The sequence below is a fragment of the Physeter macrocephalus genome, chromosome 16 (assembly GCF_002837175.3).
Source record: "Physeter macrocephalus isolate SW-GA chromosome 16, ASM283717v5, whole genome shotgun sequence".
In the NCBI taxonomy this organism is placed as follows: domain Eukaryota; kingdom Metazoa; phylum Chordata; class Mammalia; order Artiodactyla; family Physeteridae; genus Physeter; species Physeter macrocephalus.
The window spans coordinates 30,076,812-30,104,405 of NC_041229.1; the positions used below are offsets into that span (position 1 = coordinate 30,076,812).

Sequence of the window (27,594 nt, forward strand, 5' to 3'; positions counted from 1 at the left end):
AGAGGCAAAATGAATAGTTAACTAATTGATAAAATGTTAAATATTATAGGACAGCTATAAGAAATTGCATTACTTAACATATCAACATGTAATATTCAGTTCTTAAATTAGATTAAATATATAAAAACTATGTAAGCAAACATTTTTAATGGCAAACAGTCCCCCCAAAAAATAGTTACCTTACTTAAAATACTATACTAAAATCACAATGAGATACCACATCACATCCACTAAGATGGCTATAATTTAGAAGACAAATGATAATAAATGTTGGCCAGAATGTGGAGAAAGGGGAACCCTCATACATAATTGGTAGGAAAGTAAAATTGTGCAGCTACTTTGGAAAACTTTGTCTATTTCTCAAAATGGTAAACATAGAGTTACCATAAGACTCAGAAATTCCACTAAAAAAGCATTGCATTGTAAACTTTCAAGGGGTGAATTGTATGATATATGAACTGAATCTTAATAAAGCTGTTGAAAACTGCTATGTCAAATTCTTCAGTTTGAAACTTTAAAATAGGAAATGACATTTGCATGTCATAAAATATATTAATTCAAAATCTATTGTATAAGCAAGTTCATTTAGTTCTTGTTAAAGTGATACTTAAATAGCCCTTTTCAGCAATTACTGTGGACATCTTTTATATAGAAGCAATTTTGTCAATTCTGCCAAGCTCTGAGTAATTTGTACATTGTTTTATTTATGAGAAGTATCATCAAGCCAATCAAAAGACATTGTTCATAAAAATATGCAGTGAGTCATCTAGTATGGTAAGAAAAATATTTTAATAGGAGAGTTTAAAAAATTACAATAAAGTAAAAACCATGGCAAATATACATGCTATCATATAAATCAAAACAGAAAAAATATACTATTGTTAGATGGTAACAAACAGGATGATACTAAAAAAGTCAACAGGATATCTTTAAAGAGGAAAAATGAGTAAGGGAGTGTATAAGTAAAAATCTGTACATGAAAATCATTTTGCAATTCATGTAATAACTATAAACTGTAATAAGCCATACACAGATAAAGTGAATTCAAACATGCAAATGTTCTAGTCAAAAAAAAAATGTTGGATTTGGAATCAAAGACCCTCACCTAGCTGAATAAGTCAATAATTGCAATTTTAACATTTAAACTTCAGTTTTCACAGTTAAAAAAAATAAAGTTGCTAATCTTAACATGTATGATCCTCCATTTCTCAAATTCTAACAAATATGACAGAAGTAGACTAAAATTAAAGTTATACCGGAAGAAGCAGCAATTTGACATTAGCAACAAATATACAATTCTAACACTAATGGAAAATGAAATAAACCCAAATGTGTTACTGATTTGCAAGTGTATTTTCAAAATCATGAGTTTAAATGCTAATCAGTTTAACAACATAGCTTCCCACTCAAAATATTTCATTAGTATACAAAGATACTAAAGATTTCTAAGGCAAATGATTGTCCATATATACCTGTCCTCGTAATCCACTTCTTGTTGTAGTAAAGTTAACCTCAGTAACAATGGAAGCTGCATCCGGTGGAATAAAGGGATTTGGGTTTCTTGTTGACAAAAAAAGGCGAAATTCTTCATTGTAGTCGATAATTTTGTCACCTATTTGTACCACATAACGTGGTCCTGTTTTTTTAAAATGACATAATTAGTTGGCCGGAATATTCTGTATTTTGCTACATGACATTAAAAAATATAATTTTCTAATACTTCTAAATAGTTTTTATTACAGGCTTTTCAATACAGTACAAAATACAGCAACAGCAAGGCCACCCAAAAGACTATTAATGAGAATGCTCTACTGATCAGTCAGCACTTATGCAAACAAGGATAAATAATATTCATTAAGACAATCCTAGGGTACTGAAGCATCAAAGGAATATCTACTTATATTCAATATAGTTTTAACATTAACTATATGTTTGATATTACCAATTTTTCTGAAATGTTTGATTATAGATGACAAAAACAGAAACTCATTAATTATTCTCTACTTCAAAATTCATCAAAGTGTTTAGTGTACTAGTATTTAAGATGTAACACTTGAAAACAGAATGACCTAGTAAAAACCTGGAATTAACAACATATGAGTAATTGCAAAGAATCCATTATTGTCAAAAAAGATTTGTTCAGACTGCCATACACAGGTACTTTGCAACAAATTAAACTGAGAAAAAGTAAACTTGTCTCACAAAGGAGTTTTTTTATATTCTAATACAAAAAACAATTATATTAATTATACAACATATATAGAAAATCAATCAACAATTACATGCATTACTTATGATTTTAACTGATAAAAAATAATTTTTTAGGTAAAAAATACATATTATCAAAGATTATTTTATAATGTTAAGAAAAACAATGTAATGAATTTTTGAGAATCCTAGAATAGATTTTAAAATTTACTTAACTTTTTAAAGTTAATGTGAAAAGAATTCAATATGCCCTTTATGAAAGAAGATATGTGAATGGTTAAAAACAATATCAAAATAATGCTGAACTTTAACCATTATTAGAAAAAAACAAATTTAAAGGTTCAACGTAATAACTATACACCAACTAGAATGATTCAAGAAAATGCAAGCAGGATAAATGCAAAGAAAACTACTTCTAAGGACATCATAGTAAAACCACTGAAAATCTATGACAAATGCAGCACAACAATAATGCAAAGGCAGGTATTGGGTATATGGAGTTAAAGACCAATACTGGAAAATTGGCAAAGTATTTATCTATATTAAAAAAATAAGTCACAGATGCATACTGTTATACACAGGGTAGCCATTAAAAACTATCAGGTTAATTAGAAAACTACATTAGTTATTGCATGAATTGGTTAACTGTATTACATTACAAATATTAAGACTGCCATGGTGAATAAAAATGCAAAACCAAATGACATACTGTTTATGAGAAACACACTTTATAAAAAAAAAACAACAGAAAATTGAAAGTAAAAGAATGGAAAAATATACCATGCAAACACCAATCCCCAAAATTAGTGTAATCATTCTAATACCAAATTCTAAAACTTGAGATACTTCTAGAGACAAAAGACAGTTGATAATGATAAAGAAAATAACCAAACAGGAAGACAGCACATTCCAAATATGTATGCATCCAAACACATAGCTTCAAAATATTTAAAGTAAAACTTGACGGAACTAAAAGAAAAAATTCAAAATCATAAAGACTTTTTCTCAATACATGATAGAACAAATAGAAATAAAAAGTAAAGGTATAAGGCTTCCCTGGTGGCGCAGTGGTTGAGAGTCCTCCTGCTGATGCAGGGGACACGGGTTCGTGCACTGGTCCAGGAAGATCCCACATGCCGCGGAGCGGCTGGATCCGTGAGCCTTGGCCACTGAGCCTGCGCGTCCGGAGCCTGTGCTCCACAACGCGAGAGGCCACAAGAGTGAGAGGCCCACGTACCGCAAAAAAAAAAAAAAAGTAAAGGTATAGAAAATCTGAACATTACTATTAACAAACTTGAATTAATTGACTTTAGAGAAAATTAAAATAACCCAGAGCAAAATTTACATAATTTTCAAGTGTACACAGAATATTTATGAAAATTAACCAATGCCAGATCATAAAAAAAGCTTCAACAGGATTAAAAAAACTGAATACTTCAGAATAAGTTTTCTGACCACAACAGAGATAAGCTAGAAACCAATCCCAAAAGGGTAACTAGAAAATATCCAACTCCCTGGAAATTAAACAACAAAAGCAATAAGTAACTTATGAATTAAAAAAATACAAACCAAAACTTGCGGTATGAAGCTGAAGAAGGGCTTAGCAGAAAGTTTATAGACAAAAAAAATGCATATATTAGGAAAAAGAAAATAATGAATTATCAATACTTTGAATTTCCATTTCAAGAATCTAGAAAAAAGACAACCGAATAAAATCTAAGGAAAATATTAAGAATAAAATAAAAAAAAAGCAAAAATTGAAAATAGAGAAAATCAACAAAGTTAAAAATTGGTATTTTGAAAAAATCAGTAAAATTGATAAACTGCTATCAAGACCTACCAAAGAAAAAGAGAAAAAAAATTATCAATATCAAAAAAAAGACACATTATTGAAAAACTCACAGAAATTTTAAAGTTATAAGAATATTATATAAAAACACAATACATTTGACAAATTAAATGCAATAGACAAACACCTAAAAAAATTAATCTAAGTTGATATATACACAGAATATAGATTACAAACAAACTAAATTAACTCAGGGAGAAGAAATCATGATGGCAAAGCAGGAGGATGCAGAACACATCAAAAATATGTCTACACGTGAAACAGTTCTCACTGAAAGCTAACTGTAGACTAGCAGAACTAGATGACTGTAAGAAAGATCCATATAGAATTGGGTATAAAGGGATGAGAAGCTATCAGGTCTGAACCTGTGCCCCTGGGAGGGGACTCAGAAGAAGAGGGATAACACAGGCAGAGACCATCTCTAGGGAGTAGGCGGTTTGAGTCACAAATTGGGCACCCTTGTCCAAAGGTCAGACACTGAGAATGTGAGTCTCCTTGCTGTTTGGAGGGCTGGGGGAACTAACAGGAGGGCTGTGAGAAGCCTGGAATCCATTCATGAGGAGTGTATACTCGCTTGCTTACTTCCAAAACAGGGCAGAGAGGGTGGATTGAAACTGCATGAGTGGCTGACTAGTTTCCTGTGACTGCCCCAGCACGCACCCCAGTCTAAGTCTAACAACTGCTCCCTCCAGCCTCACTGGGGTGAGGGCTGCTACAGCTGAGCAGAAAGCTCATCTGTGAGAAACAAAAGCACTTCAGACCTAAAGCGTGTCTAAGCAGCAGGGAGCCTGTGCTTACACAGGCAGCACATCAGAGCAGCCATGATTTCTGTCTGTGGTCAGACAGCCACAATTCGCACCCAGACCAACGCCAAGTGCCCATGCCAACCCCTCTTGTCTGAGCACTGAAAATTTTCTCTTTAACTTTTGCCGATTTAATTATGATATGTCTTGGTGTGTGTCTTTTTAGTTCATCTTGTTTGGGACCCTCTGTGCTTCTTGTACCTGGATATCTGTTTCCTTCTTCAGGTTTATGAAGTTTTCAGCTATAATTTCATCAAATACATTTTCTACCCCATTCTCTCTCTCTTCTCCTTCTGGGACCTGTATAATGCAATGTTGGTACAACTGATGTCCCAGAGATCCCTTAAACTGTCCTTTTTTCTTTCATCATCTCTCCCTCCCAATAAAGATGTTAAAAAAAAAAAAAAGAAAATAAATAAATAAAAAAGACCCATCTATGTGCTGCTTACAAGAGACTGACTTCAGAGCTAAAGACACACTAACTGAAAGTGAAGGGATGGAAAAGAGATTTCACGGAAATGGAAATAACAAGAAAAAGTAGACTTTAAAACAAAGTTTATGACAAAAGACAAAGAGCATCATGTAATAATAAAAGGATCAACACAAGTACAGGATATTACACTTGTTAACATGTATGCACCTAATACAGGAGCACCTAAATATATAAAGCAAATACTAAGAGACAAAAAGGGAGAAATTGACAATAATAGAATAGGAGGAGCCTTTAACATACCACTTACATTAATGGACAGATCATCCAGGGAGAAAATCAATAAGGAAACAGGGTTTTAAATGACACCACAGGCCAGTTGGACTTAATAGATATCTACAGGACATTCTACCCCAAAAGACCAGAATACACATTCTTTTTAACTGCACATGAAATGTTCTCCAGGATTGACAATGTGCTAAGACACAAAACAAGTCTCAACAAATTTAAGAAGACAGAAATTATATCAGGCATTTTATCTGACCACAACAGTATGAAACTAGAAATCAATTACAGGAAGAAAACTGGGAAAAGCACAAATATGTGAGGAATAAACAACATGCTACTGAAAAACCAATGGGCTAATGAAGAAATTAAAGAGGAAAAGAGGAAATACATTGAGACAAAAATAATGGAAACACAACTTTCCAAAATCTATGGGATGCAGCAAAAGCAGTTCTAAGAGAGAGGTTTATAGCAATGCAGGTCCACCTCAAGAAATAAGAAAAATCTCAAATAAACAATGTAACCTATCATTTAAAGGAATTAGGAAATGAAGAACAAATAAAGCCCAAAGTCAGCAGAAGGAAAGAAATAATACATATTAGAAAAGAAATAAAATTAAAGAAATAAAATTAGAGACAAAAAAACAATAGAAAAGGTCAATGAAAGCAAGAACTTGTTTTTTGAAAAGACAAACAAAATAAATAAACCTTTAGCCAGGCTCATCAAAAGAGAGAAAACGCAAATAAAAAAAAGAAGAAATGCAAGAGGAGAAATTACAGCCATTATCACAGAAATATAAAAAATCATAAGAGAATACTATGAACAGTTATATGCCAACAAAATAGACAACCCAGAAGAAATGGACACATTTCTAGAAACATATAACCTGACAAGGAAGAAAGAGACTATCTGAACATACCAATTACTAACACTGAAATTGAATTTGTAACACAAAACCTCCCAGCAAATCCAGGACCCGCAGGCTTCACAAGGGAATTCCACCAAACACATAAAGAAGAGTTAATGCCTATCCTGCTCAAAGTATTCCAAAAAAGTGAAGAGGATGGAACACTCCCAAATTCATTCTATGAGGCCACCATTACCCAGATAACAAAACCAGAGAAAGACACTACAACAAAAGAAAATTAAGGGCCAATATCTCTGATGAATATAGATGAAAAAATCCTCAACAAAATATTAGCAAACCAAATTCAACAATAAATAAAAAGGATCATACAGCATCATCGAGTGGGATTTATTCCAGGGATGCAAGGGTCAATACTCGCAAATCAATCAATGACACATCACATTAACAAAAGAAAGAATAAAAATAACATGATCATCTCAATAAACACAAAAAAAGCACTTGACAAAATTTAACATCCATTCGTGATAAAAACTCTCATCAAAGTGGGTTTACAGGGAGCATATCTAAACATAATAAAGGCCATTTATGACAAACCCATGGCTAACATCATACTCAATGGTGAAAAGGTGAAAAGAAAGACTTTCCTCTCAAATCAGCAATAAGAGAAGGATGCCTAATCTCACCATTTCTGTTCAACATAGTATTGGAAGTCCCAGACACAGTATTCAGACAAGAAAAAGAAATAGAGTATCCAAATTGGAAGGGAAAAGTAAAACTGCTACTATCTGCAGATGACATAAAACTATATAAACAAAACCCTAAAGTCTCCACCAAAAAACTATTAGAATAAATGAATTCAGTAAAGTTGAAGGACACAAGATTAACATACAGAAATCTGTTGCTTTTCTATACACTAACAATGAACTAAGAGAAAGCAAGAAAACAATCCTGTTTAAAATCACATCAAAAAGAATAAAACACTGAGGAATAAACTTAACCAAGGATGTGAAAAACCTACTCTGAAAACTATAAAACATTTAAGAAGGAAACTGCAGCTGATACAAAGAAATGGAATGATATTGCATGTTCTTCAATTGGAAGAATTCATATTGTTAAAATATGCATAGCACCCAAAGCAATCTAAAGATTCAATGCAATCCCCATCAAAATACCCATGACAGGGCTTCCCTGATGGTGCAGTGGTTGAGAATCTGCCTGCCAATGCAGGGGACACGGGTTCAAGCCCTGGTCTGGGAAGATCCCACAGGCCACAGAGCAACTAGGCCCGTGAGCCACAACTACTGAGCCTGTGCGTCTGGAGCCTGTGCTCTGCAACAAGAGAGGCTGTGATAGTGAGAGGCCTGCGCACCACGATAAAGAGTGGCCCCCACTTGCCGCAACTAGAGAAAGCCCTAGCACAGAAACGAAGACCCAACACAGCCAAAAATAATAAATAAATAAATAAATAAAAATAAAATTTAAAAAAAATACCCATGATATTCTTCACACAACTAGAACAAATAATCCTAAAATTTATATGGAAAAACAAAAGACCCCAAATTGCTAAAGTAATCTTGAGAAAAAAGAACAAAGCTGGAGGTATTATGCTCTCAGTCTTCAGAATATACTAGAAAGTAATCAAAATAGCATGATACTGGCAGAAAATCAGCCACACAGTTCAATGGAACAAAATAGAGAGCCTAGAAAGAAACCCATGCACTTATGATCAATTAATCTACAACAAATGTGTCAAGAATATACAATGAAAGAAAGACAGTCTCTTCAATAAGTGATGCTGGAAAAACTGGACAGCTACATGTAAAAGAATAAAATTAGGACAATTTTATCACACCATATATAAAATAAATTCAAAACAGATTAGAGATAAATGTAAGACCTGAAAAAATAAAACTCCTAAAAGAGAAGGCAGAGCACTCTTTTAGATTAGTCATAGCAATATTTTTTGGATCTGCCTCCACAGGCAAAAGGAATAAAAGCAAAAAAACAAATGAGATCTAATCAAACCTAAAAGCTTTTGCAAAGCAAAGGAAACCACTGACAAAACAAAAAGACAACCTACTGAACAGAAGAAAATATTTGCAAATGATATGATCAATAAGGGATTAATATCCAAAATATATAAACAGCTCATATAACTCAACATCAAAAAACAAACAACCCGATTAAAAATTGGGCAGGAGACCTGAACAGACATTTTCCAAAGAAGAGATGCAGATGGCCAACAGGCACATGAAAAAACGTTAAACACTGCTATCGTCAGAGAAATACAATCAAAACCACAATAAGCTATCACCTCACATCTGGCAGAATGGCTATCATTTAAAAGACCACAAATAACAAATGGTGGCAAGGATGTAGAGAAAAGGGAACCCTAGGACACCGTTGGTGGGAATGTAAATTGGTACAGTCACTGTGGAAAACAGTATGGAGGCTACTCCAAAAACTAAATATAGAACTACCATATGATCCAGCAATTTTACTGCCGGATAAACCTCCAAGGTAAACAAAAACACTAATTTGAAAAGTATATGTACTCCAATGTTCACAGCAGCATTATTTACAACAGTCAAGATACAGAAGCCACCTAAGTGTCCATTAATAGATGAATGGATAAAACAGATGTGGTATACATGTATATACCATATATATATTAATATATATTGAAAATATATACACATGCACATACACACAATGAAATACTACTCAGCCATAAAAAAGAAAGAAATTCTGCAATTTTCAGTAACATGGATGAACCTAGAGGGTATTATGCTTAGTGAAATAAGTCAGACAGAGAAAGACAAATACTCTGTATTGCCACTTATATGTAGAATCTAAAAAATAAAAGAAATCAAAGTATATAACAAAACAAACAGACTAACAGAAATCAAACTAGTGCTCACCAGTGGGGAGAGAGAAGGGGAGAAGGGGAAGACAGGCATATGGTATTAAGAGATACAAACTACTACATATAAAATAAATAAGCAACAAGGATATACTGTACAACAGGGGTCCCCAACCCCTGGGCCGCAGACCGGTACCACCTGAACTATCTCCCACACCCTATCCATGGAAAAACTGTCTTCCATGAAACCAGTCCCTGGTGCCAAAATGGTTGGGGACCGCTGCTGTACAGCACAGGGAAATACAGCCACTGTTTTGTAATAAATTTAAACGAAGTATAATCCATAAAAACATTAAATCACTATGTGTACACCTGAAACTAATATAATTTTGTAAATCAACTATACTTCAATTAAAAATTATTCAGTTAACTAATTAGTTAAAACATAAACTCAGTTTAAAGGGCCTCAGCTCGGGTATACTGGCAACTTACAATGAAAGATAGATCACCATGGAAAACTGCACCTTGTCTCAGTAAAAAGGTATTCAGAGATGCTTTTTATAGAAGATGGACTTAACGCTGGGTCATTTCAGAATGGTTCAAAGAAAGTGCGGTTTTGCTGGGGAATGGATGCTATCAGAAAGACCAGACAATTCTATGATTAGTATCAATAATTTTGTTGATATCTAGGAGATGTCAGAAATGGTGTCAGACTAAGCTATATGGGTAAAAAAGCAGAAGTCATTCATATTAGCAGGGAGAGGAGGATGTTTAGTTATTTTTGTGGCATGGAAAGTGTCCTCGTTTTTGTGTGCTGACATGCTTATGGTCACAGAGTGACCTGCCTGTTGATGGTGTTCTGTGAAATTGTTTATGTTCAACAGAAGAACACCATGGTCAAGCTGTAGAGCCTGGCCAGCTTCCAGCCCATAGTAGTCAGGTGCTGCTTTTTTCTTTCTCTTTTATGCAATGTACAAATACAAGTAAAACTCATCTGTTATAAGGCAGGAATGTGGTTATCCTTGTGGGGGACAGTGGTAAATAAGGGAGTTTGGAATGGTGAAAAAGTTCTGTATCTTGATCTGGGTGCTTACAGAAGTGTATTCCATTTGTAAAAATCATTAAGCTATACATTTGTAAGCGTATCTCAATAAAAAGTGAAAATTAAAAAGTAACTGATTTTCTCTTTTAAGACTAGTCATGAAGAGGGGAGGGAAAGAACACTCCTGCCATACTATAGTATTTGATTGTGTAACCCATCAATGCATTATTCTGATATAACATTTTTTAAAATATTTCAAAATAAATGTTTTATTGTATAAAAAGACCCTTGGACATAAGTTCCCTACACTACTCTTAGAAAATATTACATGTGCAGCTATAAAAGTCCAACACAGTTTTAACTGTATAAAGTCTTAATTTACATTGGAGTTAACCTATGATGGAATTAATTTTGACTACGTTTTTCTCCTGGGCACAAAATCTGTACTGTACTTTAGAGAACTGTGGAAACAGAATGATTAGGCACAAGTACAAGATTTGGTCTCACATTCTCTTTCCAGAGGAAGCCTCAATTTACATGGCTATTATTTTGGTTTCTGAACCTGGATCAGGCTTGAGTATATTTTGTTTTGATTTTTTTGGTTAACATATCTAATAGATTTGGAGCACCTGTAGGTACAGATATATTAATTAGCTATGTTTACTGTGATGCCTTGATGACTTCTATAACAATTAGCCAAAGATACAGGCAAGATCTGCCTATAAAGTGTACCCAAATCTGGCCAATATTTATAGTTGAAAGAAATGCATCATGCTACGAAGTGAAAAAGAAAGTTATTCTTTTTATACCAGGCAAGAGTGCTACACAATTTTATCTGTCTGGATTTCAAAATAAAAGTTGCTTGAACATTTATTTTGACCATGAAACTTAAACCAGGAAGTGGCCACCACTGCTTCCACAATGCTTGACACAGCAATGATTAAAAATGTTTTGCTGGACTTCCCTGGTGGCTCAGTGGTTGAGAGTCCGCCTGCCGATGCAGGGGACATGGGTTCGTGCCCCGATCCGGGAAGATCCCACATGCCGCAGAGTGGCTAGGCCCGTGAGCCATGGCTGCTGAGCCTGAGTGTCCGGAGGCTGTGCTCCGCAACGGGAGAGACCACAACAGTGGGAGGCCCGAAAAATGTTTTGCTCACAGCAGATACTTGAATACTGCTAATGATTATTAATGATTTCTTTTTTATATTCCCCTGGGAAGAAAACGAAAATCAGTTCATCTCTTATATGCAGTATACCTTAACAGGTCCAAACTCTTCAGAAATATATTATCTTCTGAATTAGAGAAATCCAAGTACCATGTGAACTGCCATATGGGTACAAACATTCCATCATATAGGTAACATCTTGGTAATGGTCTCCACTGATAAAATTGCTCACACTGTATTGTAAACCTTTCAAGCTTAACTAACTAAAGATGATGGGACTTATATGAAGATAAACAAAAAACACGGCCACAAAAATAATCAAATCAACATTGCTCAAAGAAATATCCCACAGCCTATTAAGAATAAACTGCTGGCTTTATAGCCACTATACACAAAGAAAGAAAACCAACAACTGAATACCTTCTTCACTTACTAGAAGCAGCATATTCCACACCTGAAAAATTTACTACAACCTAATAATTTATCTGGTCAACAAACATGTGGCTAAGTTTGAATGGCAGCTCCTGTAAAGCTGCAAGTGCCACCTCTGGAAGTAATCCAAGCAGTGGTAAACCAATCCTTGTCTTTGAGCTCTATATCTTGCAGATGCACAGAATTACAGATGTGTACAAAAAAATCTCACACATAAGAAAATCCAATGGAATGCTACAGCCATCCACTATCCATAGGTAAAATTTTTGGCAATCTATAGCATGGAATATTCTGTACAATGAACTGGCTTCAAATAGTGCTCTTGGTTATAAAGCATGTCACCCTGAAAATAACTGAAATATACCAGTACAGAGATTCATGGGTCAGAACTGGTGAGCTAGCTTAGGGTTTCTCAACCTCAGTACTATTGACAATTTGTACTGGAAAATTATTCGTTATGAGGAGATGCCCTGTACATTTTAAAGATATCCTTGGAATAGACGCACCAAGTTGTTACAACCAAAAATGTCTCTAGTCATTGCCAAATGTCCCCTGGGGGACAAAATCACTACCATTAGAGAACCATTGGTCTAGCTGTGTTCAGGCCATTAGGCCGCCTAGACTCAACTGGGCTACCAAAGACATACCTATATGGAAAACCACCCTCTAGAAACAGATACAGCAATTAATCACAAGGTTAACCTTTATTGCACATACATATGCCTGTATGAAGCAGTCGTGCCTAAAGTGAAGAATTTGGTCTAAAAGAGTCAACCAAGAATGTTTAGCTACCATCTCTACTATAACTCTCGAATCCATACTCAAACTCCAAATGGAAATGAAATAACTGTAAAGGATTAGAATGATTAATAAAAATAATTTTGACATCTATTGCTAGTAAAACTTAAACTATTTCCCAACTACACTAGCCTCTCCTTCAGCAACTTCTACATAGCTAGCTGGTCAAGCGGTCTTCAGCTATTTGACAGTTGCAAACTGCTACATCTATCTTCTGCCTTGGCTGAACTACTAGGAACACAGGAAACAGGAAATTTAAAACAACGAGACTTTGACGAGGAATTGTACCTTGCTCTTCTTTTTGATCAATACACATTTGAGGGGATTTTTTAACTGCATAAATTTGAGGAGAAGTACATTCTATTCCTATTACTTGTGCCTGTTTTGACATCACTATGTAGAAAGGCAGTTCATGCTGCTTAGATTAAGAACACTGGGATGTAAATGAACTTGGACACAGGCTTTGTTTTACGGCTTTCTAGGACAACCATCCTCTGTCCCCACAGGAAATGTATGATGACAAATGGCTATTCATGAGGAACTCAAAACTGTAGAAAAGGACAACCTGAAGTATACTCAAAGGGGATAACAGACTTCAACTGATGTGACATGAACACGTGACTCTGGATTGAAGGTGGAAAAAGTAAGGTAGGGGCAAAGGTAACTCTCTTTTTCTCAATGAAGTGAACAAAAATTAACAAATTGACCCAAACATCCCTGAACAACTATCTGGAATAGTGTTTCATCATGTGAACCAATCATGATGTAGAATATTATCAATTTTTACCAGATCCAATTTTAGGGGACCTTGTCTAACTCCATTCTCAGACAATGCAGCAGATACGGCTAAAACCTAAAACCAATAAGAGCTCATCGAGATATATTTAATGAGCCCTCAAGGGTCAGCATATAGACTAAAGAGAGTCAAATCCAGATTATCCTAAAGGTTCATTTCCACCCCCTTTAAGATAGCATAGCAAGAGGTAGCTCAACAGATCTGAATTAGCTCCAGTGAAGAACAGATTGAGACCAGAGACTGAACCCCAGGAAGTAAGTACAGGTTACATCGGCAACAGTTCCACTACTAGGGTTCTTTCCATAACATATCAACCACTGCTAGGCTAAGCATACCTATTTGTGGGATAACAGGTGATCAGTAAATAGTGCATTCTTTGCTATTTCTCTGCTTTGCCCCCAATAACTCCAATTTTCTAAACTTTGTGGTGCTAGCAAAGTGTGTGGTGTAAGTAAGTGTATGTACTTATATATAAGTACATGTCTATGACATTTTGCACAACATGCTCTTACATAACTTTTCTAATATCAAAGTCTGGGTTAGGTGCCTGCACAGAAAAGAGATAACATAACAGCCCTAAGACCAGTATCCTTAGAGAGACCTGCTTGCAAGTTTGGCCCATAACCACTGTATGGGAATTTGGCTTTTGTTAAGGTTCTCACCATTCCCAGAATAGGTAAGAGAGGCTCACTGTGCTTAAACTATTTGTTCAAATGATACGGTTTACGCTGAACACCTGCCTTCCTTTGGGGAGTCTGGAATTTTGCTACCTGCTAGACAGAGTGTGCTTACATAATAAGCCCCAATAAAAACTCTGGACACTGAGTCTCTAATAAGCTGCCTTGGTAGACAACTTGCACACATGTCACAACTCAGTCCTGGGGGAATTAAGCACATTCTGTGTGACTCCAATGAAAGAAGACTCTTGGAAGATTGCACCTGGTTTCTTGACTCCTGACTTCACCATATGTGCCTTTTCTCTTTACTGACTTTGCTTTTCATCCTTTCCCTGCAATAAATCTAAGGCATGAGTGCTGAATCCTGTGAGTCTTCCTGGTAAAATGTTGCTCCTGGGAATGGTGTGGGAGACCCTGACACGGTGCCTCTTTTACAAAGGCACTTTAAGTTTTTTACTTGTTGTTACTATTAGATTTTGATGACATTACTATAATCCAGTCCCCAAAAAGTTTTCCTCTCTTTAGATTCAGTGAAAAGACAAAAAATGTCAAAGTTAGTTAATGAAGTTAATTATTTTGGATTTAAAAAATAGTTACTCTCTGGAAACTGTCAAATATTCATTTACCTTGAGCAACCAGATCTCGTCTCAATAATGGATAAAGAACAGGTTCTACACCATCCATTTCTTGTATAATAAGGGTTTTTCCAAAACGTACTGCCAACTCAAGAGTTGTGATAAAGTTACTATCCTAAGAGAATAAATAAGAATACATATGAATTCCTTTATTACCTTAGATTTACAAAAGTCCTTACAGATAATGAATGAAGCTATTAACAGGAATAACACAAATATTTTAAAATTAATATGTATGTTAACAATACAAGTTATTCATATTGCTTTTCCAGTTATAAGTACTTGGTGATAAATCAATTTAGTTGAATAAATTATCAAATAAATTCATAAATAATTTAAATAGACATATTAGAAAAAGGATTTTTACATTAACAATAAAAAAGCCTTTTTAAATTTTCTACTATGATTTCAAATTGATGCAGAAATTTTCAAATTCTACATGCAATAAATTACTCATCCAAGTATTAATAAAAACTACTTTGGTTGTATTCAATATCATACATTAAATGGAAGAAGAAAGACAAGAAAATGAATTCTAGTAAACTTATCTTGATGTGATCGTTCTAATTACTGTGAAAAGAACCTTTAGATAAAATTCTATAACCATGCATGAATTTTTAGGCTTTCTGGCTAGGTAAAGAGTCATTTTAAATACCACTCCAAGCCTCCAACTGTGGTTAAAAAAAAATTTAACTATTTGGATAATAATTATTAAGATCTCCTACTACAACCATAAGTGACATTAAATTTTTATATATATATAAATATATTACAATTATTCTTAAACACAAGGGAGTTAGATATCCCCATTTTATAAGTGAAGAACATTTTAAAGAGGTGATTTTTCAAGCACCTGAAGCATATCTACAAAAATTAATCATACACTAGGCCTTCCTCAAGAAAAAAAAAAAAACTGACCAAAAATAATTTCTTTGGCGAGATAAACATGACAGTGAAAAGTCACTACACAAAACACGATGATTACATTTCACTGACCAACTGTCAAATCTTGGGACACAACAAAGATGTTCATTGATGAGTTACAGGAACAGGAAATTAAAAAGTCAAGGAGGTTTTCCTAATTCTCCAAACTACGTAACTTACTTCTATAGCATCCTATACTTGTCTTTATTCATAATTTAGTGTAAATGCTTATTTAATTTAGTGTAAGTAATTACTTGTCATCTCCATGAGGGCAGGAACTACTCACTTATAAATTCCCAGGGCTTAGATCAACATCTTGCATATAGAAGCAATCAAACGAATATTCTTATTCCTTTTTACAAATTAGAAGACTAAAGCTAAGAAAGCTACATTTCCTTCCCCAGGACCCATACCAGGTACGTTATAAGACTCAGTTTTGAATCTATGTTTTCTGATTATAGTTCTTTTCACCACAAGATGCCATTACTAGTTGGTATCTAAATTATAAGTAATACACACCTGCTGGTTAATAACTTCCAAACGTGAGTCTTTCAAATGTGTCTTTAACCATTCTGTAGCGTGGGAAGAAGGGTCTATAAGAAATGGGCAAACTCGACTCTAATTAAAAAAAAAAAAGATTATAAGCTTTCATTAAATGAAAATAATTTCCTAAAAATTATTAATCAATTAATGAGTGAGTTTTTCTCTCAGGCTTTAGAGAACACAAATATACAACTACAATGAGGAAATAAGGGTAGAGTTTTTAGCGGCACCAGAGGTTACATTAATCAATTTTACCAGGAATTAATACTAGGTAATTAAATTTAACCACAGTAATGTGAATATAGTCTTATTTACTACACAATAACACAGAAAATGTATATTAACAATACAGTAAGCAGGAGTTCTAGTCCTAAGTTGATGCCATTTGTACCTCTCTTTTTGGTTTTAAAATACACAGCCAAGGCATTCCCTAACTTTAGATATTCTTTGGTTGAATAAACCATAGAGGCCTTACAAGAGAAGTACAAGCTAATCATAAAAGTATCACTGAAGGGCTTCCCTGGTGGCACAGTGGTTGAGAGTCCACTTGCCAATGCAGGGGACACGGGTTCGTGCCCTGGTCCAGGAAGATCCCACATGCCGCGGAGCGGCTAGGTCCATGAACCATAGCCGCTGAGCCTGTGCGTCCGGAGCCTGTGTGCTCCGCAACGGAAGAGGCCACAACAGTGAGAGGCCCGTGTACCGCAAAAAAAAAAAAAAAAAGTATCACTGAAATAATTAGCAATAAAATTATTTATATTTTAAGACTAATTTCTCTAAAGTACTACATAGTTAATATTACAAAAGGAGTATCCTAGAAAAGAAAATTACATAAGATGATAGGTTAAGCTCTAACAAGCTAGGAACTAAACTCATTACAGAACACCTTGAACTAATTAAACTCTGAAACAAACAGAAAATTAGAAACCTGGCATTGTGCCCTATACATACAATGCCATTTAGCACATGAAAGGAAGCCAATTATACATTTATACATCTGATCAATTTAAATATATGTAAATATATTTAAATAAATATGATAAATTTTAAACCATCTAATAGTCATTGTTACCTAGCAAATTAGATTTAAATAACAACTGACCTTATTTTTCTTAAATTTTCACATTTATTTGAAAAATGTAATGCAGTTGTGTGCTACAGGGATAAAATAACACATGAAAGTTGCAGTGAAGTGAAGACTTAGAACTGGGGTAGATCTAATAAGAACATGGATGTTAGTGGCATACCAAGAGGGAGAGGGATGGTGGGAATCACATGCCCTGGGGATTAACAGCATTTTATCAGAAATGCTGTTTAAAATTGCCAGCACATGGTGATAATAAAGAGCTGACTGACTTTAAAACAAAACAGCTTTTTTCTTGTTTTAAAATTCTCTCTAGACAATGCAGCCTCTTTTTACCTGCACCCAGAGTGGACCACTCCCACCACAGCTCCACAGTGTTACTCCACTGTATGATCTTCCCCCAGCATCTATTTCTGGAAGCATCCAGAAATAGCAAAATAATATGGCTAGTAAATAGCCTCTTAAGTATTACCAAAGTATTACACCTAGGTTTTAGATCTCATTTTATGCTAGCATTCAATAGCAAACATTCCACAAGTAAACTAGATTTTGCCTAACCACAAAAATAATTATTTTAAAAAAGTTCTTACCCATGATTTCAAACCAATGATCTGATGCAGTTAAAAAGAGAATAAGATAATGTTTCAAAAAATCATGTTTTTAGCACAGAAAATATGCTTAAGAATTTCAAAGAATACTTACAAGTTTGTGTTCATCTTATTTATACTTATCCAGAGATTTAGAGACCTCTGAGGTATATTTTAGGTCTGTGTTCCATGATTAAATGTGGTAAAATTCTACATTTAACAAATTATAGTAGATCCAAAAATAGTGAGCTTTCATTCATTCGTGCTATTCATTCATCTACCATATGTTGAATAATGATTACAATAAGACAACACGAGAGATACAAAAATTAATAAGATACATTCCCTTACCCTCATTGGGAACACATCTAATAAAGAAGCAAAAAACCGAAAATTTTTTCAATCAAAGAGGACACAAAATTCTATAGGTGGATCACAGGCGGAGTTAGGAGAAGCTGCTAGGAAGCAATCAAGTCAAACTAGGTCAAAAAAAAAATAGGACTTGGCCAGGCAAAGAAGTAAAAAAAGCAAATTAGGCCAAAACAACAGCCTGATTGAGAGAAGAATGAAAAGCCTGGGAGTATCTGGAAAACTACCAGTAGTTTGGCATAGTTGGAATAAAAAGTATAGACAAAGATGATGCATATAAAATGGCAGGAGTAATCAGAGGTCTTTCTAATCATGAAGAACATTTTATGCCATGTTTAAGGATAATGAAATTTTTATACTGCAGGTAATGGGTAGTCACTGAAATATATTAATCAAGGAACTGTGATGATCAGATTAACACTTTAGGAGGATCACTCCAAAATAAAGGAACTGATATAGGGGCAGGGGACCAACTGCTATAATAATGTATTTATCCAGGTACAACATGATGAAGGCCTAAGTGAAGCCACTGGCAGTAGATGTGGTTAGAAGAGAATGAATTCATGACACATTTGAGAAGTAGATTTGACAAGACTTGCTGAATAACTAACTGAATGTAAAATTAAAGAGACATAGTAAGAATGAGTTGCAGATTTGCAGTTTGCATTACTGGACCAAGACTGTGACATCTCCAGTGTTAGGAAATAAAAGAGAAGCAGGTTAAAGGGAGTGGGTGAGGAAGAGAAACAATTATTAAAGTACATAGCTTCCTTTGCCTAGCATGCATGCCCCACTCAATGCATTTCTCATGGGATTATCAATCATCTAGCACTGCACACAAGGGATGAGCAGGTGACCCAAACTAACCAATCAGAATCTTTTGGGGGGAGTGACAAATACTGGAAAGGAAGGGAAGAGATATCTTTAGTCTGAGAACATAAATTGTGATAATGGTAAGCCTGGAGTCGCCAATGTCTATCCTTAACACAGGGTAGAAAGAACCTATCCAAGAATAAACCCATCTCTTAAGATGGAGAAAGAGAAAGAGAGATGTCCTGGTAAAACCATTCAAATCCTGAAGCTAGTCCCAATCTTTTGAACATCTCAGTTATTTAAAAGCATAAGTTGCTTTTTTAAAAAAAAAGTACTAAAGTTGGCCACTAAAAGATTCTTGACTAAAAGTTTTTTAAAAAAATGATTAAAGACAGAGCTTGAGCTACCTACAAAGCTCCAGGTAACAATGTCTAACAGGAAATTAGAACTATAGAGCTCAAAACAGAGGTCAAAGGCTAGAGACGCATGATATCTATTGGCAAAAAAAAATGATTAGGTAGTGGACATTTCTGAAAGAGATTATTTTTTTCTTCCACTTTTACTGATATAATTGACACACAACACTGTGTAAGTTAAGGTGTATACCATAATGATCTGACTTACATACATCATGAAATGATTATCACAGTAAGTTTAGGAAACATCCATCATCTCATACAGGTACAACATTAGAGAAATAGAAAAAAAAAATTTTCCCTTGTGATGAGAACACTTAGGATTTGCTCTCTAAGCAACTTTCACATATAACGTACAGCAGTGTTAATTATATTTATCATGTTGTACATAACATCCCTAGTGCTCATTTATCTTACAATGGGAAGTTTGCACTTTTTGACTTTCATCCAATAAGAAAAAGACTTTTTAAAACATCTATAGAACTCTATAATTTTATTTTTATTTTTAATAACCACAAGTGGGATAAGAGTAGAAACATTTTGTAAATAAAACTACAGCTCATCTTTTGATAAGATAAGGACAATTATATTAACAGGAATAAAATAAAACAAATAACATATACAGAAACACACACACATATCTTTGAGAGGCAGCCTTACAGCACAGACTGGCTAGACTGCAGTGTTTGAATCTTGGCTCTACCTCTTGACAGCTCTGTGACCCTGAACAAGAAACTTAATCGTTTTGTGTCTCAACTTCTTTATCTACAAAAAGGGATAATACATGTACCTACTAAATAGGGTTGATTTGAAAATTAAATGAGTTAAGTGTTTAAGTGCTTTACTTGTATTAATTCTTAAATAATAATATATGAAGAACATAGTAAGTACATGTGTTGATTATTATTATGCATTTGGGATTTAATGAAAAAATGTTTTCCCTATGCAATTTACCTTTACAATTTTATATTCTTTAGACTAATAGCAAATTAGTTTGCATTTCCTCAGCATACACTAAATGGCAGGAAGGGAAAAAAAATCTCAGAAATTGAGTGGTATAAAGAAAACTAATTGGACACTGAACTGTACATAAGCAATAAAAAAAAATACCTAGTACATCTTCACAAGAAAAATTTATAATACTGTGAAATTTAAACAATGAAAAATTTACAACACTGTGAAATTTAAGTTAATCATATTTTTCCATCTTCTTTCTGGATGCTTTCACTCACACCTCTCCATAGTGTCTAATAGTCTCATACTCTCCATTTATCCTATCCCCTGAGTTCCACAATATCACAAAGATCATACAATTATCTTCCAAACCAGGACACATTGAGAGTAAAGAAAAAATTATTAATAATCACATCAGGAGAACAGGTGTAAATCATAGTCCAAGCAATCCAGTACACCATGGACAAGATTTTCCCCTGCTCCTCAAGGACATAGGTCATATGAGATTTCTGTGGCAGATAATTATTTGACTATTTCCTCACCCAAACAACACATGTACTTCAATAGTTAGCTTAAACCAAATATGAGAATTCAAAGCATCTTTTGTTGTAAGACAAGGAATAATTTTGGACATAAAAGGCTATCCTTAGCACCAATAAGGGACTGAGCGACTATAGCCCTTGAATCTGGGAAATCCCGCCCTGAATCTCTGAAAAGCTTTATTGCAGTTAATGAGGAGACATGCTATATCTCTGAATCAAAAATACATTTAATTCATCACACCTAGTCATTTTTTTCTCAGGGAAGACTCCCAGAAACCCAATTTGTACATATTTAGACATCTAACTTCATATCACATGGTAATGTTAATGAGTAGATGTTATAGACTTGTTGTATCCAACCACACCCACAACTACAACAGTTTATTCTAAATCTAGTCCACCTTAGAATTAACATAAAATGTTAACCATAATGGAAAATTCATTTCAACAAAATGACTAATTACTCTAACAAATTTTTCCAAATGGTTCTGTTTTGTCATATAAATGCATATAAGTGTCTGTAAGAAACTTGGCAATATTAAATACAAAGTATACTAAGCTTGTCATTAAAATTAATTTCAAAGACAATATCCCCAAAATTCATCATAAAAGACAATTTAATTCAGAATACAAAAGTAAATATTTTCAATTACTATTATCAGTAAAAAATAAAAATTACTGTGATATATTTTTTCTAAAAGCCTCTGATTTCTTATGGAATAAAAAAGAAAAATTCTTAAACTAGTATTTTTTTTAAATCTTCAAACAACTGCTTTCTTGGAGTACTGAAAAAGGAAGAAGAGGCGACTATGAAACCTTGGGAAAGGAATAACAAATATGATAAAAAGTACTAGGTTGTAATGAATTTATTTACATACACATTTAGAGTTCCAGATTTGTAATTCTAGTGTGAAAAATAATGATGAAAACGTTTAAAAAATAAAGTTTAAGCCAAATCAAATTAAAAGAAAGAAAAATTGTGTAATCTTTGTTCAACGACTTCTATGCTAGTAAGACACCAATGTATAGAGTCAAAGCATAGTCAGCTGATTAATAGGTCAAATCAAACAGAATAAATTATCCAAGAATGAACAGGGACCACAATTCATACTCACAATATGAATCTTATAATAATATAGCTTACACTGCCTAAGGAGAAGCATTTAATGTTCATATTTTCTTTGAGATGTGGAGTTATGGGATAAAGAAATCGTGTGTGGACAGACAGAAGGGTTGTAGAGAGGAAAGAAAACACTGGTCATATAGAGTATAAACTGTTGAGATAAAAAGAACAGAAAAAACAAAACATATTTTCAAGGGGGAAATGTTATCTTCCAAATCCTGTATCAGAAAGGTAAACTAAAGTAATGGTAAAAAAAATCAAACTTCATACAAAGAAATGATTTGTTCGTATACAAGATTTTGAATTTGGCTTTCACACTCACTGCTAATTAAGGTATAATTGTTTCAACTTTAAATAATTACTTTTTGGAAACATATACTATGTAAAAGAACAATTTTCCAAAATATGCACATGGTTATCTTTAACTTATAACCCAAAACTTATCTATCTTCACTTTCCATAACTTTGTAAAACAAAATAAAAGTATAAAATTTTTATTTTTAAAATATACTCTAGATGAAAGAACTATATAACCAAATGAATCAAGTATCCCTAAAACATTTCTATTATTATCAGGAAGTTCAATTTAAAATATTTTCCCATCAAAATAATATCATTTTTATTTATACTTTCATATTAAGGTAAAAAATAAATTACACTGAAAATTTTAGAGATGCTACCGGAATCACAAATGGATTTTTATTAGCAAAATATTTTTACTTTTACTTAACTAAGACTAACTGTGAAAGCCTAAGGATTTGAAGAAGGTACTTCATGGAGCAAGCTTCAAAAGAAACATTTCTAATGAGACAATTAAAGTAGATTACTTACCTGTAAGATAACAAGAGCATTTTCTATGGAAAGGTCATCTGATGGCAGGCCTTCACTTTTCCAAATTAACTGTTCACTTTCAGTACAAAGAAATCTCCTCAGATCAAATTCTGAAAAATTAAAGATATCAATAATACTTTACTACAATAATCTTATGCTTGATAAAAGAAAGGGAATAAAACTACTTATAATATACTCAAACAGAAGTCCCATGATCATTCTTAATATGCAATCCATTCTTCTGCATTTAGAATCAGAAACTAAAGAGAAAAAAAGTTTTAAAAAGTGCAAAGGAATGAAACTCAAATTATATTTCTATCAAATGAATGTCTCACAACTATAATAATTTGCAAAAACCACAAAATTCACAAAGAATTTTGGAATTCCTACATCTCATCTTACCATATGAAATTAGTGTAAAAATTAATAAAATGTTTAACTGCATTCATACAACATCAAAATAATTCAGTGGTGTCAGTTTCAAAAAGAGATTTTATGGGTAGAAGACTCATTATAATAAAGCGATTCTCAGAACATTTGTAGAATTTAGCAAATCTAAAGTAGTTATGGTATCCTTTAACTTACAGAAAATTTTCCTCATTTAAAAAAAAAGTAAAATGACAAAAATCAAAAGATGTGCTTTTTAGTATACTGAAATTTCAAATTTATGAATAACTAAATACAAACTTTCAAGACCAGCTGACTTGGTCCATTCTACCAAACAGGTTTTTCTCAGACCCTCAGGAGCAGCAGAAAGATATGTAATAAATGCAGCAGCTAGCTGAGCTCTTTTAGGAAGAGTGGCTAATTCCTCTGATATCTCTGTAACCTGGAAAAAAAAGGAGAGAGAGAGCAACATATGGATATGTTCTAAGATAGAAAAAAATATTGATAGCTTCACAAATTGAAGTTTTGACTATAGAAAAAATCATTTATTGGTTTAAAGTAATAACATGTCTGAACAAAAATGTCGAAATGTAAAAATATCAACAAGACCTCAGACTTTGTTGTGATATTAAAACAATGTACAAAATCCCAATATAACTGTAAAGAAGAATATATTTTGTCACTGAAATTTCCTAATAATTCTAATAAATACTGTGAATTAGCATCACTTTGTAAAACATGATTTAGATACACAGAGTATGAGCAAAGGTAAAAAACAAAAATTAAGCATGGAGACGTTTTGATTAGAAGCATAGTGTGGCTAATGCATAAGCCTGAGCAGAAAGAGTACCAAAATAGGAATAATGAAAAGAGAAACACAGAGTTGACTGGAAGGAGGAAGATTTGAAAGTCTTCCCATGCCATGAAAAGTAGCTTCAGTTTTAACCTGCGGTAATAATGAGCCACTGAAAGTGTTTAAACAGAGCAGTGAGTGATGTAATGAGACTGGGTTTTAGAAAGATAATTTAGCTGACAAATAAGAATCAACTAATTAAAGGGTCAGACAGGAGAAAGACAAGTCAGGAGAATTCAGGTGAAAAAAGAAAAAGAAGAGCATTAAGGATGGAAGACAAATATGAGGGATATTTGCAAACGGATACAAATTAATAGAAGGAGTCTAAGATAATCCACATATTTTTAGTTTTGATGCCTAGAAGAAAGATGCCTTATGAGACATAGGAAATAAAAGAGATTTCATATGAGAAAGAAAATAAGTTAATTTAGACATGTATTTGACTTCCGGAGACAGCTGAATGCCAATATCTAAGGTGTAGTTACAAATATGAATTTAAAAGTCAGCAGATTAGAAACATAGTTCTGATCAGCATCATCATTTGGGTGATATTCTTTTTTTTTTTTTTTTTTTTTGGAGCACAGGCTCCAGACGCGCAGGCTCAGCGGGCATGGCTCACCGGCCCAGCCACTCCGCGGCATGTGGGATCTTCCCGGACCGGGGCACGAACCCGTGTCCCCTGCATCGGCAGGCGGACTCTCAACCACTACGCCGCCAGGGAAGCCCCGGGTGATATTCTTAAGACTGGATGAGAATTCCCAGAATATTTGCAGAGAAAGGAGCTGAGGAAGAGAATACTGAGGGGCAATCAACATTATTGGATAAGCAGATGAGGAGGATCCAGCAAATGCAGGAATCTAACTGCTTAAAAAAAAACAAAAACAAAATCAAAACAAAAACAAGAGACAACACTTTAACAAAGTTGAAATAAGAGAGAATTTCAAACACAAATAAATAGCTGACAGTGTCAAATCCTAAGAGGACTGTCTTGGTAAAGGTAAGTCCAAAAAGGCTCTAAACAGTAATAAATTTTGCACAACTCATTTTTACCACTACCTTTTCCTAACTAAAAGAGGAATAGGATGCTTTGTCTAAAATCCATTCATATAAAGATATTTTGCTTAAAGATTAATTCATGGCAGAGCTTCAAGACGGCAGAGGAGTTAGACGTGGAGATCACCTTCCTCCCCACAAATACATCAGAAATACATCTACATGTGGAACAACTCCTACAGAACACCTACTGAACACTGGCAGAAGAGATCAGACCTCCCAAAAGGCAAAAAAACTCCCCACATACCTGGGTAGGGTAAAAGAAAAAAGAAAAAACAGAGACAAAAGAATATAGATGGACCTGCACCTCTGGGAGGGAGCTGTGAAGGAGGAAAAATTTCCATGCACTAGGAAGACCCTTCATTGGTGGAGACAGGGGGTGGCGGGGGGGAAGCTTCAGAGTCATGGAGGAGAGTGGAGCAATAGGGGTGCAGAGAGCAAAGCAGAGAGATTCCCACACAGAGGATCAGTGCTGACCAGCACTCACCAGCCTGAGAGGCTTGTCTGCTCACCCCCAAGGACAGGTGGAGGCTGGGAGTGGAGGCTCGGGTTTCAGAGGTCAGATCCCAGGGAGAGGACTTGGGTTGGCTGTGTGAACACAGCCTGCAGGGGTCTAGTGTACCTCAGCTAGCCGGGAGGGAGTCTGGGAAAATGTCTGGAACTGCCTAAGAGGCAAGACACCATTGTTTCGGGGTGTGCAAGGAGAGGGGATTCAGAGCACCACGAAAATGAGCTCCAGAGACAGGCGCAAGCCGTGGCTATCAGCGCAGACACCAGAGATGCGCATGAGACGCTAAGGCTGCTGCTGCAGCCACCAAGAAGGCTGTGTGCAAGCACAGGTCACTATCCACAACCCCCTCCTGGGAGCCTGTGCAGCCCACCACTGCCAGGGTCCTGTGATCCAGGAACAACTTCCCCAGGAGAACACACGGTGTGCCTCAGGCTGTTGCAACATCATGATGACCTCTGCCGCTGCAGGCTCAACCCGCATTCCATACAGCTCCCTCCCCCTGGCTTGAGTGAGCCAGAAACCCCTAATAAGCTGCTGCTCTAATCCTGTTCTGTCTGGGCGGGGAACAGATGCCCTCAGGCGACCTACAAGTAGAGGTAGGGCCAAATCCAAAGCTGAACCCCAGGAGCTGTGCAAACAAAGAAGAAAAAGGGAAATCTCTCCATGCAGCTTCAGGAGCAGCGGATTAAAACTCCACAATCAACTTGATGGACCCTGCATATTTGGAATACCTGAATGTACAACAAAACATTCCAAAACTGAGGCAGTGGACCTTGGGAGTAACTGCAGACTTGGGGTTTGCTTTCTGCATCTAATTTGTTTCTGGTTTTATGTTTATCTTAGTTTAGTATTTAGAGCTTATTATCACTGGCAGATTTATTTACGGATTTGGTTGAATTCTTCCTTTTTTTATATATATATAAATGTTTTTCCTTTTTCTCCTTTTGTGACTGTGTATGGATATGCTTCTTTGTGTAATTTTGTCTGTATAGCTTTGCTTTTATCATTTCGCTTAGGGTTCTGTGTGGCCATTTTTGGTTTTTTTTTAGTATAGTTTTTAGTGCTTGTTATCATTGGTGGATTTCTTTTTTGGATTGGTTGCTCTCTCTTTTTTTTAATTACTTTTTTATTTTTTGTTTTTAATAATATTTTTTATATTTTAATTTAATTTTTTTTTTCTTTCTTTCTTTTTTTTTCTCCCTTTTTCTCTGAGCCGTGTGGCTGACAGAGCCTTGGTGTTCCAGCCAGGTGTCAGGCCTGAGCCACAAAGGTGGGAGAGCTGAGTTCAGGACATTGGTCCACCAGAGACTCCCCGGCCCCACATGTAATATCAAACGTCAAAAGCTCTCTCAGAGATCTCCATCTCAACGCGAAGACCCAGCTCCACTCAACGACCAGCAAAGTACAGTGCTGGACACCATATGCCAAACAACTAGCAAGAAAGGAACACAACCCCACACATTAGCAGAGGTTGCCTAAAATCCTAATAAGGTCACAGACAACCCAAAACACACCAACAGACGCGGTCCTGACCACTAGAAAGACAAGATCCAGCCTCATCGACCAGAACACGGGCACCAGTCCCCTCCCCCAGGAAACCTACACAACCCACTGAACCAACCTTACCCACTGGAGGCAGACACCAAAAACAACGGGAATTACGAACCTGCAGCCTGTGAAAAGGAGACCCCAAACAGAGTAAGTTAAGCAAAATGAGAAGACAGAGAAATACACAGCAGATGAAGGAGCAAT

The 27,594-nt window shown here is 34.9% G+C and overlaps 1 protein-coding gene across 1 annotated transcript in view; it reads right to left on the reverse strand.

Annotated features, from left to right (window-relative positions):
• The window catches only part of DYNC2H1 (dynein cytoplasmic 2 heavy chain 1), a 387,388-nt gene that overhangs the window by 222,579 nt on the left and 137,215 nt on the right, over nt 1-27,594 (reverse strand). The window contains exons 62-66 of the mRNA XM_024115318.3: nt 23,726-23,867; nt 23,039-23,148; nt 16,296-16,394; nt 14,844-14,967; nt 1,473-1,636 (exon numbers count right to left, since the gene is read on the reverse strand). Of these exons, the coding sequence (XP_023971086.1) occupies nt 1,473-1,636; nt 14,844-14,967; nt 16,296-16,394; nt 23,039-23,148; nt 23,726-23,867 (639 nt within the window). The remainder of the gene's footprint in view (nt 1-1,472; nt 1,637-14,843; nt 14,968-16,295; nt 16,395-23,038; nt 23,149-23,725; nt 23,868-27,594) is intronic.